Source organism: Grus americana, chromosome 2, assembly GCF_028858705.1.
Source record: "Grus americana isolate bGruAme1 chromosome 2, bGruAme1.mat, whole genome shotgun sequence".
Taxonomy (NCBI): domain Eukaryota; kingdom Metazoa; phylum Chordata; class Aves; order Gruiformes; family Gruidae; genus Grus; species Grus americana.
Genome location: NC_072853.1, coordinates 162,683,535 through 162,707,083, shown reverse-complemented (window position 1 = coordinate 162,707,083; position 23,549 = coordinate 162,683,535). Strand labels below are relative to the sequence as shown.

The 23,549-nt window shown below is 41.2% G+C and overlaps 1 protein-coding gene across 2 annotated transcripts in view; it reads left to right on the top strand.

The window, feature by feature from the left end:
* Positions 1–23,549, top strand: part of LOC129202889 (sodium channel protein type 5 subunit alpha-like) — a 216,745-nt gene that overhangs the window by 161,473 nt on the left and 31,723 nt on the right. For both annotated transcript variants that reach the window (XM_054816497.1, XM_054816498.1), the window contains 3 exons: positions 5,702–5,822; positions 15,157–15,311; positions 19,558–19,731. In XM_054816497.1, coding sequence (XP_054672472.1) covers positions 5,702–5,822; positions 15,157–15,311; positions 19,558–19,731 — 450 coding nt within the window. The remainder of the gene's footprint in view (positions 1–5,701; positions 5,823–15,156; positions 15,312–19,557; positions 19,732–23,549) is intronic.

The window sequence follows — 23,549 nt, the reverse complement described above, 5'->3', positions numbered from 1 at the left end:
AATTAGGTCAGATGAATGATCTTCTAAAAGCGCCTGTTTCTCTCCACTGGCTGCAAAGGGAGCCCAGAGTAACTAGATGAGTTGTACATTTAGGTGAGCCAAATTCCACTCGCAGTAACCAGAAATCCTCTAGCCATGAATCGTTTCTTTAAGGAGCAATCCTTCTTGCCAGAATACTTCTTGGCATATTGAACTTCATCTTCAGAAAGAAAAGGTCCTGAGTGTTAGAGGAAGGAGACTCAAGTATTTGATATTTCAGTCTCAGGGAAAATGTATATATATTTACCAAAGAAGCCCAAAATTTTCAAATAATGAGATGAAGCATTATAACTAGGAGGAATTAGAAGACAGTTTCAGGAATTTTTCTCTCAGGGGATTAGGTATCCTTCATGTGTAAATGCCTTTTTGAGATAAATAAACCCTGTGATCCTAACGTGGAGGCTGGAGAACTACGTCCTTTTTTAGCGCTATAACGAAATGTCATGATAAAACAGGAACATTCTAGCCCTGATATATTCAGCAACATTGTGATAAAGAAATAATCCCCATTTCCTCCCTCAACTTTCAAAGGGTCCTAGAACACAAATGTCACCTTTCTATAGTAGAGTATAATTGATTCTATTTGCGGCTGCTTAGAAAGAGGTGGAGGAATATGGCAATAATCCAGGGATGACTTGAAATCAGACGGAAGTTCACATGAGGCTATGAATACCAACATGAAAGAGCAAAGCCCAAAGGATGCTATTTTTGAAGGCCAGATCTTGCGTGGACATTACATACTTAAAGTCCTCCTATTCAAAAGTAATCTTTGTGCCGGCGCATAAGGACACGCTAATCATCTTTTTGATGAATGTCCCAAGAACTTGGGACTAGCCAAATAAAGCCAGCAACTGTGAGGAAGTAACTTAACAGATTTGGTATGCCCAAGAGGCAGGGCTTTGAGTGATTCAGTCAATAACAGGAAGCATGGAATGTGTTGTGAATAAAACACTGTTGATGTCAGTAAAGGATATGTTATATGATTAAAAATTCATCCTATATAAATCATCAGAAGGACACTGTAGAAGTAAAATCATTGATGTCACGATGGTTAAGACCTCAGAGAACAAACTAGTTTATTTCTCTGCCAAAACACTGCCCCATAAAATATTTTGTACAGCTTTGTGGAATCTAGCTTTAAATATATCAGGCAACTTAGACTTCTGCATTTACCAAAGGGAACGATTCACTTGCTTAGAAAAAATCTCATGGCTGGGTATATTGCCTTAATAACCAGTTCTTTTTTTTTTTTCCTTTTTTTGTCTTTAAAAGTACCATTTCATTACTGTCTTTTACCAATTTTATCCATCATTTTCTTTTTATGAATTAATAGCACTGAATTTAATAGACTGTTGTGTGCTTCCTTTTGTCTTTGGCTTACCCCCTGAAGTCACACACCACTGTTCTTTCATTTCATTATTTCTTGTAAATTAGGATCTCTGTGGCCTTTATCTGACTTTTTTTACCTCTTTCTTTGCAACTCCTTAAATTGTTTCTTTTTGGAGTTGTTTTGCCAAGAAGTAAGCGCAATATTCCAAATACAACTTCCACAGGACCATAAAGAGAGGAAATAGTATCTCATTATCTAGACATGACGCTTTCATATAGGTTTTCTGCATTGTTATATCCTACTACAAAATCACATCTAATTTTTTAATATTCCTCCATGTTTCCAGGATTTCCACTGAAATTTTCCTGGAACTCTCTCATTTGTACCGTTTTCAGTCAAGTCCCATTTTGCTATATTCTCTCTATGTTTCACTTCTCTCTTCCTTTCTGCTTCCTCAGTTTCAATACTCTCTCCAATTTAAAGTTATCGGCTAACATGAGGTTTATATCGGTCAGCACCCCTTCTATATCTTTAGTGAAGATAATGCTGACTCTAATCCCTACAGATCTCCTCTGCTGAAGACAAAGTTTGTGTTATATTTGGGTGTTTAAGATGGCTTTTCTCCACGCGGCAATGGGTGAATCCAAGCCAATTACAATTTATTTTAAAAGTAGACACTTCTATAATAGACATCCAGGTATTTTCTTAAGGTTTATATATCATATGTCAATTTGAAAGATTAAGGCTGTGATCTTCAGAGGTGAGGGAGAGAGGAAGGGAGATAAGAAAGTTAAGCCTTGAGCAAACATCAACTTTCAATGAGATTTCAGCATTGTACTCCTAAAGGCTTTTTGAAAAACCCATTCAGATCAATTTGCCACTATTGCAGACACAAGAAGGGGGTGTGGAAGCCCTGTCAGGGTACTTAAAACAGCCACCCCACCCAGAAACACATTAAAAACTACCCCCTGCAGCATGAATTTATGCACTAGTGGGAGGTGTCCCAAAGCGGCTTCTGATGGATCCTGTTGTCTCTGCCTGGTACACCTCCTCCACTCCCTTATTCCAAGAAAGAAAGAGGAGATTTTGTATTTGTCCTTTTTTCCTTCTTTTGGCCTCTTTGCACCCCGTTTGTGCACAGTCCTTTAGCATACAGGAGAACCACCTCACTGCTTTTACATCTCTATGACATTTCACTCCGAGAAAGCACTCTCAGTTTCTCCTCTGAGTCTTCATTTAATTTACTTTAATCACAGGCTACAGCAAGTGTTTAGTGATCTGTGATTCCCATGATTATTCCCTTTTCCTCTTCTCTAAGCTCAGTATTGTGTTTACTTATTGCTGCTCTCCTGGGCTGTTTCCAGTTTTCCATGAGCATTCACTACTGATTGCTGATGGTGTGTTAACTTGGCGTATCGGGTCCCTTTATGCCCTACAATGTGCCTTGTCTGCATCTGCTGATTTGCATATGTTTCTGGCTTTCTAGATATTTCTCTATGTACATTTGCAATAATTCTAACAGGCTCTCCCCCCTCTCTTTTTATTGATCCCATTGTTGGATTCTTTCAGAAAGAGTTTATTTTCTTAGCCAAATGAATTTTGATTAGTTACATCTCCCTCATCAATTATTATTATGTCTCCAGCTCTTTTCTTTCCATTACTGCGTTCATGAAAACCTTCTTAATCCTTTTAACCTTTCTGGCAGAGTAACCTTTGCTTCTTTCCTACAAGCTTTCCTAATCTTTCCCTTCTCATATGTATGGTTGCTTATTTTTCTAGTCCCAGTTCAGACCCTCAGACCTTTGTCTAGTGTTTTCTGAATCCATGTTTGCTGCCTCTTCTTCTTTGAAGGCTTTTCAGAAGAAATCCTGTCTGTCTTGTCTTGCATGTTCCCCATCTCCCTTTGATGCTGATGGATTCTAATATTTTCTGAAAACTCCTCCTGATAAAGAACTCTCGAGAATTCTTAGTTCTTTAAGGTGTTTTCCTTGTTATAATTACACCTTATTGTGTTCTGTGAATTTCCTAACCTGTCTCTGCTAAATACAGCTCTCTCATTGACAATGCTATCGAGCTGACGTTGTTCTCACAGTTTTCTTTCATTTCTGTCTAGTGGTAAGAACTATATCCAACAAGGCTTCTTTTCTCATTAGAACCCCTATTTTCTGCATCCTACAGCTGTATATGATTTAGGACTATTTCAGTGATCTGTGTTTTGATGTCTTCATAACAGAACAGATAATGACTAAATGCATTCACTAATGAACAATATCAGAAAGTTCGGACTGTGCTAAAACTTGGTATGACATTTTTTCCACCATCATATACCACTGGCAGTCTGTAGAAAATGGGCTCTGTACGACCACTGCATTCTGAATATGGATTTTTTAGAAGCTTTATCCATGTCTTTGACCTGTGCTTTCTGTTCTGACTCTCTTTTTAAAAGGTTTCTTCTCAATTGTTTGCAGTCGTTTAGAGTAGAGCATTAAAAACCCTAGCCAAGACTATGACCTTCTGGATGCTGCAGCTAATTGCAAACAAGTAGCTTCCATCCCCGCTTGCAAGCATTGCTGGAACGTTCAATCTTGCCCATTTTACCCCAGGTTCAGCATTTCTCTGAATTCAGCTATAAATTTTGCATTGACTGTGTATACTGGAAAACAGAGGGCCCATTTTCACATTAATAATAAATATATAAAGCTGTACCTATTCTCTAACTCCATCACCATCATCCTCATGAAAATAATATTTTATGTGTACATGTCATCTCTCATATAACTATCTCACAGGTTGTTTAAAAGCATGGGTAAGTATTATTGTCCTCATTTTTTTTAAAATGGAGACAATAGTATTGCAAGATAAAGCACAAAAAGATTTCAGTAGGTACTCAGAGAACAGAATAAGACAGTTAACAAATAGCCCACCTCTCCTGACTCCTGCTTATAGATATTTTGCATTGACAGGACTCATAGAAGATACTCTGGTTTCAGTGTTGCACACTTGTGCCAGACAGTGCTCTAATACAGTCAGAAACAAACTGTGAGCAGGGCCGGGCAAATGTTAGATCTTTCATTTTAGTGGCCAAGCTGAATAATCAAGTAAACTATAATTTTAGATTAACACAAAATAGAAATGTTTTATTTTGACTAGTAAAATAAAATATAGAAAAAATATTCCTGTTTTCTTCTAAATAAAATATTTTGATTCTGTTAAAAGAAAGTTTTAACCTGAAATGAAATTTCTATTTCATATTTGGGTGACTTATTTAATCATGTATCATAACTCTTTTAATAGCAAATTCCCTCAAAATTCCAACTACAACATAAGGTTTTTATCAAGTTCCTTTGTTGTATTTAATCCAATTTCTTGCATAGCCTCTATGGCAATTTTTAAAAATAATATATTCCCCAGAAATTTTTACCCAGATCTACTTGACAGTTCCTGCTCTGAATAGATAAGACAACGAATGCTTCAGGAGCGGGAATATTCTTGTTCCCATTTTGCAGTGACGGATTTGAGAAAGGCTGAACGTGCCTAAGATGGTGGTGTCAAACACTTCAGGCAAGCGATAGAACCTCTGAAAGGCTTTCAAAAGCCATGTGTCCCTCCCCCTACGTCATCTTGAGATCAGAAGTGTGTGACCAAAAGGTGAGGGGCCACATCATGTGGTGGGAACAGGTTAAGGCCCAGGATGAGGCAGGTGGAAGAATCGTCTCACACACGTGTGCCTGTAGCATTGTGTGATCAGACCCTGGTGACAGAGGGACTTCTGCTCATCTCGGAGGAGAAGCTGTGGCAGCAGGGAGAAGAACGTGGTCCTGACTGACAAGACACGGATTTCACCCATCAGCTGTCGGTGAGGAGCCTCAGGAATGAGGCCCCAGAGACAGGAGCCCAACACAGGTCATCAACATTCATCCTTCAGCATTTCAGGAGCTAGGTCCCACTTTTGTTCCCCCCCCATCTGAAGGTATGAGCCTTCAGGACGTACAAGCCTTAAAATCATGAGTGGTTCTGTCATACTGACCTTCTACCTACCATTAATTTTCAATGGCTATTCACCATCTTTCTGTGGTTTGCTTCACTTTTGTTTTAAAAAGTAAGTTTTATGTGTTAACTTTTTGTTGTTGTTCTCGTTGATGGGTCAACTGTTAGCTCACCACAGCGTAGGCAGAGCTGTCACTCGAGGAGTGGGCACCGTGTGACGTGCATGGCGATGTCTGTCGTGGTTGCTTTAGGTGGGATATCGGTTAGTGGAATAAAAACTCAGCTACTTCCTTCAGGGCGATTGATCAATTTGTTTTCCTCATCTTTGCTCTTGTTGACAACAAGCTTGATGAAATCAGTCTTTCCGAAGGCAGCACAGTGGATTTGACAAATCCTGCAGAACTGCTGGAGCAGATCCCTGAGTTTGCTGAGGAGCTGATGGAGCCTGAAGATTGCTTCCCCGAAGGTAAGGACCTGCATATTTCACTGCAATGCTGAGGTGAGAAACCTCCTCTTCTCTCAGTCAACGTCTCTGCACCTCACGCCACGTTGCTCTGGCTGCTTGCAGTATCATTTCACTGGATGCACTTCATTTCTTAGATACTGTAATGCTCCAAACACATACTTGGAATCACTTGTTAACATTAGTCTTTGGATTTCTGAGGTGAGATAAGCCAAAAGCATGCTCTAAACGGCTGTGCAGCTTCTAACGTGCTAGGCTTCTTCATCATGATTTGTGCCATAGAGGGTTTTTTTTTAATATGTTGATTTTTCTAACTTGGCCAATGAAGATTTTTGCCTTCCAATATGTTTGTGTGATCAAATTTGGTAGAGAACTAATGAGATCAGGATGTTTCCGTTGCTTAAATGGGTATAGGCACTTAACAGAAACTGTCTGCAGAGTTCATAAGTCCCAGGGACTCTCTTCCATTTGTTTTAAAGGGTGTTAAGATTAGCATGTCGAGTAACTTTCATCTGACCAGGCATCTGTTATGCGTAGGGTAATTTACTTAATTATTTTAGATAACAACAATTCACATTTACATAACTGCTTTTAATACCCAAATAAGCCAGCATTTTATTATTTTTTTTAACAACCTGCTCCAAAACACAGGTTTAAAACCCAGCTACATCAGAAGATTTATTTTTAAATCAATCCATAAGGTAAATAATATCCTAAGCTATTTCTTCTCAGAGTGATTTCTATTCCAAATATTAGCGCAGTCAGATTCCTCATTTTCCTTTAAATCTGCGTTAGGAAAAATAGGGTTAGCTGAATGTTAGTATATTCCCTTGAAAATTCAAGGATTATTATAAATAAAAACAGAGCTGCTCAGATGGGATCAGACAGAAATGATTTGCTGGGTATACGAATGCCCCTGAAGTCAGCAAAAATGTGCATCTCTATATGTGTGAGAAAGATGATTGAATGAGGTAAGGGAGCCCTGCAGGGCTTACAAATGTCCCTAGGATCTAAACATTTTTTTGGCAGCTCTGCTTAAAAGCAGTAGCCAAAAATTAATGCAGTTGACGGAAGAAAGCATGGTACTATGCTGTAATTATTCTGGCCCATACAATAACATTTAGAAATTAGATCTGGTATTTTCATTCTTTCACAATATATTTCTTAACGAGGCAAGTGAACAGCACTCTATGTTGTGCCCTGCAACATGAGAAATTATAATTGCTTAAACAAGCAAATGCTATAAGACCGGTGCTGGTCAGATGCCACAGTCTGAAACTGTGGTTGGCCATGATCACCTTCCAGTTTTTAAAAGAAATAAGATGGGCATTACACAACCCATCACTTCATTCAGTGCACAGCCCTGATTCATTCCCTGAGCACTCTGTAATTTGCTGTCTTAAAATAACCAGAACTGCCCAAAACTCCATGGTGCAGGACCATGTCAGTACCAACCCAGTTTGTCAGATCTTCTCTGCTGCTGTGAATGGTACGCAGGGCAGCAGTGGCAAGTGGTGCTCTTCTAGATGGATCACTGGAAGCTTTAAGCCAGTTTTGAAGCCCACTCATCATCCTAGCAACAGAGAAATGTAGAAACGAAGGTGTTGTGGGCTGAAACTCAAGCGTGCCCAGGGTTATATCCACCCTGCTGGCATCCCCTGAGCATCCCTGCTCCTTTTGCCTTTTATTCCTCATCTCTCCTAGTTCCTCACTAGTCCCTCTTCAACTCAGGGTATTTTCCTCTTCTCCCAGGGTACAACCAGCTGAGCCTTGAGCTCTGAGTGGGAATTGAAGGAGAACCTGCTCCCAGTGCAGGGTGGCTGGGGGCAACGGCAATGCAGTTGCAGGTGATGTCCTCCCCATCTCATCTGCTCTGCCTTCCTGTGTAGCACATACCCATGCAGAGTTTTCAGAGGCTACTGTCTAGGCTAAATGTGATCGCATTCCTCATGGATTTTGCAAAAATGCATAAACTTGACATGTGAATGTTCACACATAAAATTTCAAGTCAAAGTGACGTAACCCGAAAGTCCAAATGATTCTGACTGCAATGACATTAACATTTGGTTTTATTTATGCAGGGAAACAAAGTGTTTTCCTATAATATTCTTCTATTAAATACCTTCCAATATTCTTACCCAAACTTACCATTGCAGTTAAACCTCATGCAGTTATCACTTCAGTCTAGTCAAAAAACAAGCAAGCAAGCAAACAACAGTCTAGTTAGCTAAGATATGACAAGGTTATAAAGTACTAAAATGGAATTTTTGAAGGACAAACACTGCACAAATTTATCTAGTGTTGCCTTTATTGGCTTGTAATAAAGAAATACAACAATATTTGGTATATTTGGGAGAATGACCAGCTAATGCTTGTGAAAGAAAATTAGGTGAGATGAAGAGGAAGAGCAGAGGGAAGGGTTAAGTTCCTACCTTGTTAGCTCACCAGCTATCTAAATTCAAACTATGACATTTCTAAATACATCCAGCATAGGTTGTGTCCTGAACAAATATGTTCCAGATTCAGCCCCCTTTTTCAGATAACAAAGGCAATGAAGATAATGCATGTTCTTGAAATAGTTGCTGAAAGTTTGCTGAGGTCACGGTTTTCCCGGAGTTGGGTGACCCAGATTAGCCATAGGTCGTTTTTCTTGGGGAGATTTGTTAATTCGTTATCATCTTAAAATAGCTTTGATTAGGGTCAATAGGGAATATTCTTTGGCCAGGAAATGTGAAGCCAAGGTAGGGTCACAGCTCTGGCAGCTAGCAAGTATTGCTGGGAAAAACCTGATAGACATGGAGAGATTGCCAGTTGATGGGAAAGCAACATCTAGGCAATGCCAGCTATTTGGGTATTTTTCCCTCCAGATGCCTTGCAACACTCCAGTCCTGTTACCTCCATTGGTATGCGTTCTCGGCATCAAAAATTGCTATCTGTTCGGACATTCTTTTCTGTGTCTCACAGAAGGTCATCCAAAGAGACCCCCTGGCCCCAGCACAGTCCTCTCTCCCAGACCCTAATAGGAAAAAGTTTTCACCGAGTCCTCAAGCGTAATTCCCCGGACGCAGCCCGCTGGCAAAGGTTTCAAAGGAGTATTGTCAGATGGTCGTGCGAGAATGAGCTACCTTGCTCAACGCGCGGTTGATCGCAACTCGTGACACCAAGGACGCCCGCAACCTGTTTTTCATGTGACCATGTAGGAGCAATTATCGCAGCTGGAAAATGCCATGCACTACAGCGAAGCTACTCTGATTAATGGTGGGATCTGCGTCATGCCCTCCCCAAACGCAGTTAGGAGCTGTTTAGAAATAAAAAAGCAAAGAGGTGCTCAAACAGACCGTTAAACTGAACAAATCTCAACTGAGCTATGGGCACTACCACCAAATGATGTTTAAAAGCTGAGTAAAACCAAACCAAGCCCAACAAAACATGTTAACTGTCATCTTAGGGAAAAAAACACAAAACAAACCCAAGTTTTAAGGTATCTTTTTCCTCTAACCCTAATATCTGAGATACAGCATTTCTATCAGGAAGGGCATGCTAGTATTTTGTTGTATACAGTTTTCAGATATCATAAAACTCTTGCAGCCCTATCATATGTACAGAACTAAATTAATTCAGGTTGGACAGGACCTCTTGATTTCCACTCGTCCACCCCTTCGCTCAAAGCAGGGCTGACATTGGTGGTGGACGAGGCTGCCCATTGCCTTTTATTTCAAGGCATCGCATCACTATTTGTAGTGACCTCCGAGAGGATATGTTTTGAGGAGCGTAGGAGCAGATAAACAAGAAATATACCCTTGGAAAGCCCTTGGAAGAGTGAAAACACCTGGCAGTCTATGACTTTGTCAGATGCTCTCTTGGCAGCACCCAGTTGTAGTACATAAAAGACTCAAATCTCCATGTGTGTCTTGGGTACCCAAATGCTGAAGGCAGCGATAGAAAATCTCTTCTGTGTCAGCCCTAGAGCTGCACAGTAAAAACCCAGCCATGCATGCCAGTGGGTCAGTGGGGCCAGAAGACGAGAAAGGGGTTAAATAAGGAGGATCTGCAGAGGTCATCTTCCCTCCAGCATGGGGAGACAGCTGGGGTCTTACAAAGGGACTACAACCAGGCTTGCTCTCTTGTTTGAGCATACACAGCTAGCCAGACTGGTCATTAGAAACCCAGCTTGGCAGATACATACATTTAAACCCATGTTATGAATGCCTGCCTGCTTGAGTTTATGCTGAGGAAGCTGTAATTTCTTTATGTCGAACCAAGCAGTGCTGTAACCAGCATTCAAAGCTAAGCAAAATATTTTTTTGTCCTAAAATTGAATGTCCCAATAATTGAGAATTCCTGTGTAAAAGTAGCTACAAAATTACTGCTGTTTGAATGCATGGTACCAGACTTACTGGACCACAGTATAGAAGAAATTAATTGGGCTTCCCAGTTTACTGAAGAGAATCCAGCCAAAACATATCTAATAATTTTATGTAAATTTCAATGTATATGTTGGTGTGGACAAGCAGCAGATTTGTAAAATCTGTACTCAAGCCTGAAATCAATAGGCTTGTCTGTCATGCATGCAGGAGGAAGTTTTTGCAGTATAGCTCCCACACTTACAAAGAGATTTTTTTTCCCAATACACCAAGGTAATGCAATCAGATCTGGCACCTCCATGATTATAATGTACCAGGCTAGAAAATGTGAATGTGGAACCAAAGGAATATATACACAAAGTGCATTGCAAATTAAATTCCTCCTGCCTTTTTTTTTTTTTGGTTGGTTGGGGGTTTTTTGTTTTGGTGGGTTTTGGGGGTTGGTTTTTTTGGGTTATTTTGGGTTTTGGTTTTTGTTTTGTTTTTGTTTTTTTTTTTTTGTGGTAACTTGTTTATCATTGTAGTAGATGCGTAAGTAAGAGCTTTCTCTGTCACACCTGCATTTAGGACACATTTCAATCTGCAGTTTGTGACTGTGCCATAAGACACCCCAGTGACTGAAGGGAACAATTCCCGTGTTAAGAAAAACAAACAAAAAGTAAATAATATCAAGGTATAGTGATGCATTTGGAAAGGTTTCTTGGTAAATAGGTCTCTGTTTCATGAGAAATGATATGTAATGTTCAAAGAGGAATTGGAAAACAGATGTTCTTGGACAAGTTGACCACTGATGCAGTTCAGTACAGCTTCACTGATTTACCAGCAAATAACTTGACCTATTGCAGGGACTTCTTCTTCTGTTCTGTTTCTCTTGAGCAGTAACCAACTACCCAAAAGGCCATGGTGGAAATTAGTCAGTTTGCTCTCAAAAAAGATGTAGCCCAATGTGAATTTCAGTGGTAAAACTAAGTCCTGACTAAATCACAAGGTGGTCAGCTGCTTCTGCACAACCTGTTCCCTACTGGCATTGATTTTAGGGGGACAGCACAAATCTATTAGACAAGGCAGTATGAGTAATGCTGTTATAAGAAATGCTGAAGGGTTTATTCCTGCTTTGACACTTGCTGTGCTAAAAGGTATTAATGAATAGTCTTCTTTGTGTGGATAAAGTAAATAGCTTTCAAAACCTGAAGCTGGGCTCTGCTGACCACCTACCTTGTTGTAGAAGCCAGCTGGAGTTATGGTTGCTGAGACCCTCACCAGCTCATGCTTTAGACACATTGCAATGTTTTTGATTTCACAGAAATGAAAAAAAAAAAAAAAACAAAAATTAAAACAAAACAAAACAAAAAAACCCAAAAACCCAAAACCCAACCCTATTAGAATGCTGACCAAGGTCAGGTAAACTTTTTTGTTTGATTATGTGAGGCTTCTAATTCAGCATTTATGCTTGGGTCACGGTCACCAGAACAGTAGGCTAGCAGCATTACAAGAGAGTCCAGAAAAGAACAGGCATGAAATTACAGTCAGTGAGGGAAATCAGAAATTTTTAAATTGAAATAGAACATTACTAATTCATTAAAAGACCTGTTTGTGGTCAGTTTTCTTTTTTTCTTTCAGTTTTCTTTTCTTCTGTTTGATTTATGAACAGTTAAAAATAGCATTTCATCTGAATTGCAGCCAGCATGATTATTCGTGGAAGTGCTACTTGACATTAGTAATTGTATCAGAATCTGGTCTAAACATTTCTGAATTGGGCCCAATCAAAAGCATGGGATTTAATAGCGCTGTGATTTTGGGCTGACTCATCTGAGAAGCTATTTTGGATTTTTCAAGGTATTACTGTCAGTAACTAGGACTTTTTTTTTAAGATCGTAGTTGCATGAAAGCCATCAAAGAGAAAATAGATAAATAAATAAATAAATAGTGGTCCTAGCTGTCTTTCTGTCTTTAAAAATACCTCTCTGTACCTGTAGATTGTCACATGGAAGCTGACTGAATGAGAAATAGCCTGCTTTTACCATTTTGCAAGTATTTTCCATCACAAATAAAGTGACTTTAGATCTCATGCTGCCCTGCTCGTTAGTATTTAATTTGAAGGTGATTCCCTGATTTTAGCCGTGCCTGGGCTCAGGTAATCACGTAGGCTCCCTGTGTAGTGGAAAGACAGAGGCAGACTCCTCCAGGGAATGATTCATCCAACTATCAGGTGGGGAAAAACACTTCCTGGAAGATCCCAACCTTTTCCAACAGTACTGACAGAGCATTTCTACTCTGTAAGAGCATGACAGAGCATGTCATGCCTGTTACTAGCTGAGCCTAGGCATTCATCTAAGAGACTAAAAAGCCAAGTATCCACCTAGGAACTAACAGGAGAAGAGAGGGCAAAGTTTCTGGACAAATGTTTTAAGTCAGAAAAAAGCTGATTTTTTTCCAAATTGAAACTGTTTATGGGAACAGGTAGGCTCGTGGAAAGTTTGTTCTGCTAAAAGCAGTGGTTATTTCCAGTACAAAGGGGGATTTCTGGTTAACATGAGAAATCCATACTTACGTTGTGAACAGCCTACTCATTAGGCTGTTTACTTGACGAATGAGTGATCTGAGCCCAAGTCTTTGATCTTCCTGATCCAAAGCTGAGCTGGCAATGAGATGGCCAGTGTAACCGCATAACAGCACAGAGCGTGGGCCAGACACCTGAAAGCTGGTAATGACCATACAGGTTGTGGGGAAAGAAGTAGTGTAAGAGTTTTCTGGCAGCACTGCTAAGAGATGCGACTAATAGTCCCCTCTGTCGTGACATGCTGGTGGGACTATACTGCATGGGCATCTCTAAGCAGAGCTGCCATGTGAGTATGTTAGCTCAGGGATCCTGGTACCATGCAGTATTACATGCCTGAAGTCTGTTCCATGTACCTACTTCCTAAAATACACCCAAATCACACACATTACTGTCTCTGAGCACTGTAGTGGTTTTAGCAAAAAGTAGTGACTAACATGATATCCTTTTATCCCTTGACATGATTCTTTGGTGTTCATCATTGAAATGCTTAGAGGGGTAAGACTTTCCTTTGCTGGAGTGGTACCTGACCTACAAAGAGGCAGAGAGATGTTTCTTACACTTCTGTCTTCTCCTGGCATTATGCCCTTCTCAAATATTTTGATTAAATTAATGTATTTCAACTGAGCCCAGAATTTCTCTGAATTCCAGAACACAGTGGTAAGCTGGAAACTGGTGTGGGTCTGTGTGATGGAAGCTTTTAGAGGACAGGTAGTTTCTTGCACCACTGTCCCATTACTTTTGCATAAATGGTTTACTGTCCTGTCACACCTGTACCAAAACCTGGTAGAACCAAGACCCTACACCTACCAAACATCTCAGAAATGTGAGGGAAAGGGGAGCTCTGAGAACGGTTCATGTATGAAACATGATAGTCACATCCTGCAGTTCTGCTGCTCCATAGAAGGGATATGGGATAATAAAAAATTACAGAAAATGCCAGGAGGACCACAGCAGACTTAGCAGCTCTCTTCCTCCTGGCAGAGCCTGCTGCCAGCACAGACCCACTTCCAGCTGCTTGGGAATCCCGGCACTTGATCTCCTCGCATATCACATGCAGCTCAAGCGCCTCAGTTATGCCACCTTGAATTAGCAGCATCTGCTGTCTGCGTAACCTTGGCACTCACCCTCTTTCCTTCCCCAGCTTCCTTGCCTAAATATTATTCCTACTTGCAATAACATTGCATTACATCACCATAGTGAAATGTCCTCTCTTGTCACTTCTGAGCAGTTGTTGTGTACTTCAAGACACGCTAGCAACCTTGGCCACCTTTCAGCTACGGAAGCAGGTGGCCTGTGATTTTTTTTTTTCTCATAATGGGACTTATAAAGCTCCATAGCTAAGTCTCTTTCTATACGACACATGGATTAGATGTAGGGTAAAAAGCTTGCTTTCTGGAAATAAAGTAGTTTCTGAGGGTCATTATCAGCAAATGTGAAATTTGAGTCAAATTGTCCAACATAAGGCTGAATGGCCAGCCTGGAAAAGGACAAGTCCTGGCTACCAGGGTGTCCTCTCACACCGTTTTAAGTTCACACCCAGCACGAGGCAATGCACATGGTGCTTTTCTAAATGGGAAAGATGGATCTGTCCATTCCCAATGACAATATCCTTTTGCTATAACAAATGAATGTTGCTAAAAAGACTAAAAATGGCCATGGCTTTTCCTATCAGAGGTCCATGTGTGGTCCCCATTACCACCACAACATTTAACTACCACAAAGTACTTGTCACTCAGGTCAGAAAGCGCTATGAAGTACCAGTGGGAAACCCACTGTGGACAGAGCCTGGATATATAAATTTCTGCTGGCATCAAAGGGGATTTAACCTCCTAAATACCTTTCCAAAGTTGTTGTAATGCCTTGTTTAAGCCCATGAGAGTCCAAGAGATCAAAATCTGCTCCTGCTTTTGCTGTCTGAGTCCCTTCAGCATATTGGTCCTCAGCACCTCCTCCCCTCATCTCCCTTTCATCAGATTGCTACTTTTAATCAGTAATTCCAGCAGTGTCGTAGTATTAACAAAATATCCTTCCTCCATTCAAAAGTATGTGGAAACTATTGGTAATACCCTGCTAGAGTCATTAGTCCTGATCAGCAGTGCTGCCTGAGCTCAGCTAACACAATGCGATCGACCCAGGGCACTGGTGACTTGTGGCCAACGTATCATAAAAATCATTGGGAGAAATCACTGGGGCAAGTTTTAAGTGATTTTGAACGTTTGGCATTTTTTTAATAGAGTGAGAGGGGCAAAAGGAAGGCAGAGCAGAAGAGGTTGGTAAGAAAAACAAGGAAGGAAAGACTCCATACAGCAGTTTATTGCTAGAAGAAATCTTGTTTAGCAGCTCCTTATTGCAGCTTTAAGAATCAAATGGGCTTTTTTAACAATTGCTTTGTTTTTGTTTCACTCCTTTTCAGTTTGTGTGCGATTCTTCCCATGCTGTTCAGTGGACATCACAAAATTTCCAGGCAAAATTTGGTGGAGGCTGCGGAAAACCTGCTACAGAATTGTCGAACACAACTGGTTTGAAACTTTCATCATATTCATGATCCTGCTGAGCAGTGGAGCCCTGGTAAATGTTACAGGATTTCCTAGCTGGTTGAAAGTGGATGTGGGTCTCAGAGAAGGTGTTCTCCAGTTAGCTGTCTCTAAGACCTTACAAGCCCTCATTGCTCACTTCTCAAAGCAAAGCATGTTTGGGGCTAACACAGGTCTGCTTTTCTGATTTCACCTGCTTTTACCATATAGGGGAGAAATTTCTTCTGTTATAACATAAAATCATGACATGCACATATTTTGAAAAGCAAATCCATAAGGAAGCCTGCGTAAGGAAGTATCCCAGAATTACTACTTCAGTGTCCCGTAACTGTTCATAGAATCACAGAATGGTTTGGGTTGGAAGGGACCTCAAAGACCATCTAGTTCCAACCCCCCTGCCATGGGCAGGGACACCCCCACTAGACCAGGTTGCCCAAAGCCCCATCCAGCCTGGCCTTAAACACTTCCAGGGATGGGACATCCACAGCCTCTCTGGGCAGCCTCTTCCAGTGCCTCACCACTCTAACAGTAAAGAATTTCTGTTCTGTCGTAGTTCCCATCTGGACTCTTGTATTTTGCTCCAGGGATGGCTTTTTTTTCTTTTCTTTTTTTCGACACATTTTGTAACCAGCAAATCACAGCTTTGCAGGGAGCACTGAATCAGGGCTACACACAGAGCTAGTGGGTGCCTATCATGTTTTGAATACTCCTTAGCTTAAACCACTGTACCTTCCCTGCACAGATAGCTCCTGCTTGCACCCAGCTGAATGTGTGTGTATGGAGGCTGGTTGGTCATTGCCCAGGAGTCTGATAAGGTATCCTCTCCTCCTGAGATCCCACTGCCTACTGGGATTATCTCCTCTGTATTATCAGCCCTGGGCTCTGTGTAGTGATGGCAGCCAACATGCAGTTTCTCAGAGTCTGGCTTTACGAACCAGCTTGCTCTCTCCATGCTTTGAATCCAGTCTGGTGTGCTAGTCGTTCATCGTCATCTTTTCCTTCCCTCCTGCAGCTCCCACAAGGCTCACTTAGATAAAAGAGTTAAGCACCTCTGTTTGAGGCCGTTGCTTTAAGCTCCCATCCAGCACACATATATTTACGTGGGTCATTTACACGTGTCAGGAATGTCACTAAAGTTGGTGGGATTTCTCCCAGGTTTTTAGCCAGGTGCAGAGCAAAGGGTTATATCAAGAGTTCTCCAGGTCTGGTAGTCATTAATCTTCTCCTTTGTGATGGAGTAAGAAATACACCTGCTAAATTTGCAGGCAGTGCCATGTTTGGACAGGTTAGCAGTCTTTTTCTGGAGGTCAGGATTAACTTCAGTCAAACGAACGAATCTGTCTTAAATATTAAGAGGAACATCATCCTAGATAGGTTCCTGCTTCACCTCGTCAGGAATAATCACGGGCAGAAAGGCATGATGCCGGATGACTGGTAAGGTAGCAGATTTACCTAAAAGAGCGGGGGGGACAACAGGCAACAAAGAGGATAGACTACGCCACATCGCAGCACCACCGCGCGAAAGCCAGAGACCCCACTGTATAAATAAGCATGTTCTTCCACTCCAGTTGGCATCAGGGAGGCCTCAGCTGGAGCACTGGCTTCAGCTCTGGGCATTGCACTTTGGGAAAGACATAGGCTAATTGAAGAAACTCCAGAGGAGAGCAACACAAATTATCAGTGGCCTAAAAAAGGGGGAAAACACGTAAGTACTGGGTTTATGTAGTTTAAAGAAAGTCTCTGTAGGAAGACAAGAAGATGGAAATACATAAATCTTGATGCAAAACGAAAGGAATAGACCGTTCTCCAGGTCCACCAGAGATGGACTGAAATTTCACCCAGTGGATTTTATTTTATTATGAAAAGCGAGGGGCTGAAAAACTTGGATAAATAGTAGACTGCTGAAAATTGTCATAGCTTTGGTGACATCAATGAAGTCTGACAGTTTTTGCACCAGCTTGAGGATCAGCACGTTAATTTTTTAACACATTTTAAAGGGGGCATGTCGCTTGCTATAATACACTTTAGACAAATACACTTCCTTACATATGTAATTAAAAGTGTCTTAGATACTGAACACTGCAATATAAATCTCATTTAATTTTCATTGCATGCATCCATTTACTTTTTTTGCGATTTTCAATTTAGCCAGTGCAATTCCATATATGGGCAAATCATGCTGCATTTTCTCACGTGTCAACACTGCCTTTCGGTATTTGGAGATGTTGGAGGGAACACACAACTTTTTCTTTCTGTTATTCTGGGGTGAGCTCTTCCAAAAACTAAGCTCATCTGGCTACATCCCTAGGACATGCTAAGTTTTTAAGGGAGTTTAAAAGCCAGCATAGCTTTGTATGGCAGTTGAATCACCAGAATATATCTATGGCTTACTGCAAAATATCAAAAAAATTTTCTTATACATTTAGGCCATAAACACCCACACTGAGACCCTGTGTTTTAATAGTAATTGTGGATAACGCTGCAGGTATCCTGTTTAACTCTTTTTTTTTTAACACACAAAGCAAAGCAGAAGAAATAACCCTTGATGATGTTTTATATTGCAAAGATTTCATCTGTTGTCACCGTGAAAAAATGCAAAGCACCAGAGTTTTGTCATTTGGGTAATATCCGTAGCTCGTGCAAAAGTACAGTGCACCTGAGGCATTCAGGTAGCCTATTTTTCATCCTTTATTAAGCTGCTTCCTGACTCACAGTGTGCTTTTAGTAGACAAAACACAATGTACTTTTTGACAAGTTAGTAGAAAATAGGGAGAGCAAAGGAAGGAGAGGAGGAAATCACTTTAAATAGTTTGTTGTTATTTTTTGCAGTAATTGCAAAGTACAGCAAGTCATCTGACAAAGTGAGTGAGCCCCTACAAGAAGTGATAAACTCCAATCTCTCTGGGTATTGTTTTCTGTGGCTTTCTCCAACAGCTCTTTCACACCCTTGAAATATCATTTTTGAAGGCAAGATAGGAGACCGAGTTGCAGTGAAAACATCACCCCAAAGTGTGGGGACAAATGGACAAGCTTTGGCACAGGCTGCCAAAGCTTTCTTGTCAGTTTAATTACTGTTCCCTGGCAGGCAAAAGAGCAGTGTGACTGCTTGAGTGACAAGTAACACGCTTCTTGTATCTCCAGGCACCGGGTCTTTGCTAACTTTTTGAAGTTCCTTAGAAAGTAGCTACAGATCTTGAAATATGTAAATGCAGGTAATTAAGATGATTAGCACAGACCCTCTCAAATAATGTTGTTTCTTGCTGCCAAGTGCTCTGGGTCACACGATGGGACAAGAGTAACATATCAAAACCTGGGTCATCCAGTCATCCACGGTACAGGGACACGGGAGCAGCTGGTGTAATGGCAGTCGCTTGAGTAGCTGGGGAAGCAGACCGTAACCCCTGCTCAATGTAGAAACCCCAAAATGGATTGTATATATGCAACCCTGATACTAGGATCCTGCATTTTATTTGACGTAAATGCTAAATTATAAGGCAATTTTATTTGTTTTATTTTAGGAGGTGTATCATTTTACATCTTAAATATTTTAAAGGGGTTATTAAGTGGCTTGTGCTTGATACAGATACTGAAAGTCCTTTGATGATGCTATGCATAAGATTAGTTAGAGAGACAGATGAGATGGGTAGATAGATACCTTGACCTTTAAAACATAATTGTTCTGTTAAGTGAATAATAATGAGCATTTCTTGAGGCGGATAGCTGTAGCTACGTGAAATGTGATGGCTGAACAGAAGTCAGGGAACTCTGGTACTCTATAACAGAGGCAGGTTAATAACCCAATTTGTCGTCATTAGCAATAAGACGTATTTGACTAAATATAAGGGTTGGATTCTGCCTCCTAAAGACAGGCGTCCTGTGCCCTGGGACATCTGCGGTGCCCCGATAGCAGTGGCACAGCCAAGGGGAGCTGAGGCAGGATGCCCTCGGGCAGCTCGGGGTGGCACCCTGCTCACAGATTCATGTGCCCAAATTTTGGGGTGCTTGAGCTCCTCTTACACTCAAAGGATGTCTAGTCAGTACAGGCAGTAGAGGCTGGACAGAGAGACAGCTAAGCATGCGTCCATGGTAAGGGAAAGCTGAACAGACCTCTGTTAGGTTAGGGTCAGTCCTGTCTGTGCCCGTGCACTCATTCTGGTGGTAACATTAAAATATATCAGAAATCACAGACAGTACGAATGATACTGTAGACTTGCAGTGCAGCACCGATGCTTTCCAACACAGCTTAGCAGAAGTTTTTAATCAATCTTTTGTACTTCCAGGCTTTTGAAGATATTTACCTTGAAGATCGAAAAAACATAAAAACCATGCTGGAGTACGCTGACAAAATATTCACTTACATCTTTGTCTTGGAAATGCTCCTGAAATGGGTGGCTTATGGCTTCAAGAAGTATTTCACCAATGCCTGGTGCTGGCTTGACTTCCTAATTGTAGATGTAAGTATCATTTTGGAAGTACGATGCCTCTTCTGTTGGATTTTATAATGCGTAAGAACGGGCTGTTAAGTCTGGCAGCTTGGTGTTTGCACAATGACAGCTGTCACTCATTCTGAGCAACAACCTTAGGTGAACCTCGAAGGAGGTCTGCAGACTCAATATGTAGCCGTGCATCCCCAGGAGTCAGCGTGCCAGAGTGGAGAAGATTGCTTCATGTCATTACGCAGAGGTGTCACCCTGCTAATTTGAGTCACATTTTCTTCTCGTCCCTAGGAACTCGCTCTTTCTTTTAGCATTTAACAACTCATTCCACACTCCCAGCTAGCACAAGGTCCGGTTACCTCCAACTGCTCCGCGCATGACCTCGACACACAAGTCTTTCAGCAGATTAGAGAAGCTGTCCTTGGCGTAGTTTCCCGGCGAGGCTGCCAGCGGCGCGTAACAGTATGTTCAGTACCGTCTCCCAAGTATTTTCTAGTGAAGGAGTCCAGAAGAAGGTGTGAATAGTCCTCTTGTCAAAACGATTTCACTATTAAAAAACCTTACAAAATACTCCAAATCCTTGAAATACCGCAATGCTTAGTTCTCCTACAAGGATAATCCTTAAAAGCGAGTAATAGTTGAACAAAAGGGAGCTTATGCCCCAAGAGTGTTCCTAGAACCAGGCACATCCCCTCCAAAGTTTCACATTTGCCTGGATGTGGGATCTGCCAGGAAAAGCCAGCAACACTGCCTCGTCCAGATGAGGTTTAACATTTCATCACAGCCTATCAATAAGGAGGCAATTATCTCCCTGAGGCCATTTCTTATTAGCTTGAGGCATTAATGTGGAAGGCTGGCAGAGCTCTGCCGTGACTCTGTAACTTATTAAACTTTTGATGAATTATTTTTCCCCATTTTACATCTGAACCTCGACTCAGGGGAGAACTGCACTTTCTTTGGCCCCAGTCCAGGAAAGCACTTCAATGGGACAATTTACTTGTTTCAAGTTATGGACATGTCTAAGTGCACTGCTGGATCAGAGCCTTTGGAAGCTCCTCCAGAGCTTTAATAAATTGATTTGTGAAAAGGAAGTTCTTTACATAAATTGTAGGTCATAAATTTCTCTTTGCATACATGCTTGGAAACCTCTTAAAGGGAAGGCACTCATTTTTCACAGATTAGCTTCAACAGAAGAGGAAGGCCTGGTTTAATTATCTAACCACAACTTTGGAAACCACCAGTTCCTAAGTTAAAGCCCAACCCTGAAAACTGTGCTCACTGTGTTTTAGGTTGAGTGACATAGCTTTTCTTTCCTGGTTCTCCACCTCTAAAATGGGACTAATAGGACTCACCTAAAGTATTCCATAGGCTTCCAGGAATTTGTTATTGGAGTTATTGTTCTGATGAGCTACTGAAGACTAGAAGGGCTGGATGAGGGCTGAATATTGTCACAAGAGAAGTAGGGGTCTTCCTGGTAGGAGCAATTTGCATGATGGATCCACTAAAACAGTTTGAAGTCCTGCTATCATTAACAGCTAGAATTGAGTTCACACTTGTAAGAAATGACATCTGATTAATACCAAGGAGAGTAAAAGAGAAACTAAGCTAAATCCTGGCCTCCATGCAAAAAAAACCCAACCCAAAAACCACCCTTGGAACAGGAGCTACATGAGAATGCAAAGCCAGTATGTAACTGCAAAATTTAGCTACATATGTGCCTTTTAATGGTGGGATTTGGGAGCATAACGACGGATTGTAGAGGCAGCCACAGGTGGGCTGGGGAAAGGGACTTCACCTCCCCTGCCACCCTTCCAGAGTACATATGGCGAAAACCAGTGTGCTGGGGGAAAGGGGACCACGGGCCATGGGACCCCCCTTATCCCCAGCAAATCCACCCCAGAGCCTTCTTACTGACCTAGAAGTTTTTATTTTCTAACCCACACATAAATATTTTTGCACACTCCTGATCTTGCCAAAAAGTTGCCCCAACTTGTTTTAGTTGTTTTAGTTATTAATTGACTCTAGGAAATCGCTTGCCCTTCAGTGTTCTCAGTGAATAAAGCTTTTCCCCATGCCCCATTCTTTTCTTCAAAGTCAATGCGGATTATGGGAGCCCGGTTCTATATTTTTAGCAAGTTTAACAGATGCTCTTCTCCTACCCTATTGCTCACACACCCTGTCACTCTGAATTGGCAGAGTAATACGCTATCATTTTTCCAGCACACTTTTTACTTCAATTTACATTTTCTTTTTGGTCCTTTGAGAACCAAATCACTGCAACTGAGCTGCAGAAGGGAGTGAATGGGAGAATTAGCTGCTCCAAAAGAAGCAGATGAACCACTTGTCTGATTTTCTCAAATTTATTTGTTTAAAATTATTCACTTAAAAATTCCTGATCTGCAAATTATTCATTAGCAGTTTGGTATCGGTATTCAAAATTCAAGCTGCGATGGTTGATTTTTCATTGGACATGTGAAACCATCTATCATCTGTGTTTTCTCATTGTACAAATGCAACTCAGAATCCTTCTTCTGTTGTGAATAATTCATAAAACCAGCTCAAAATTTGCAAGTATTCACTATTTCTAAATGGGAAGTAAACCCAGAGGGGGCATAAGCATATTGCTGCTGAATTTTTTTTTACTTACCCTGCCTTGTGAAAGACCTTTGACACTGATTTGGGTCTGTGGAATAGCAAAGGCTCCATCTGACAATTGTGGATTACTAAAGAAAATTCTGTCTTGCAAAGCCTGAACATCAAAACACACAGTAATCCACAAACTGAGAGCTATTTTTGCTGGATGCAGAATCCCTAAAGGATGATCTCTGATAATGGGCTTCTCTGCATCTCAAAGAAGTATGCTAGTGTAGCAAAACCATAAGAGAGTGCTTTTAAATACATTGCAATACAATAAAGTCCTATCAACAACGCTGTAGCAGATTTCTTTGGGAGGAAGACAGAAAGGAGTAATCAAACCACAAAATACAGACTCATTTCAACTTAGGGAACTTGGGAAAGATGCCTTAGATGTCTGCTCAAATATGAATAAACTGAACAAAAAGCATTAATGAACATCTACACATGTTACCTCCCTGCAAATAGCAACTATACCACTAAAAGTAACCCCTTCTAAACCTCAGCTATAGCTCCTCTATGCACATGAATTGGAGTGATGGGCACTCAGTCCACGGCTATTTTCAAATGAGGGAAGAGCAGAGACAGAAGCGTATCTGAAGTGTAGACAGACATCAATATCACCATCAGGAACGGTGTTCATGCATAATTCTCTTTGCTAGGATGCACAGGCAAATATTTTCACAAAGAATAGATATTTTCCAAGCATTCATGCAATCAAAACCTCTTAATACAAAGCAGATTAAACAAGGAGTGTGAACTCGGCCAGAGACAGAGACACATGGCACTCAGAAAGAACGCTTACGAAAACTGCCCTCAACCAGGCATGTCCAGCAACAGGCAGACAGTTGGGTTTTGAAACAAGGGGCAGATAAACTCCATCGGTTGTGCCTGCTGGTGTCATGTTTGATGTTCCTTTCAATTGTTTCCTCTGACCTATAAATATTATCTTGAGCTTATCTAGTTTGAGCTTCAGCCAATTAATTCTGAGCTATGTCCCAGCCTCTGCTGACAGGGGATGGATTATTCCATTGCAGTGGTCAGGTTGGGAAAGGCAGCAATCTGGAGCTTAGCATCATTCAAAGACAAGAGGTGTTGCAGTCGACAGCTTTGTTGCTCGCTGATCATGCATTGAAGGCAGAGGGGAGAGACCGGTACCCTACAGAAACTGTCACGAGAAAGCTCTCGGCAAAGGGCTGTAA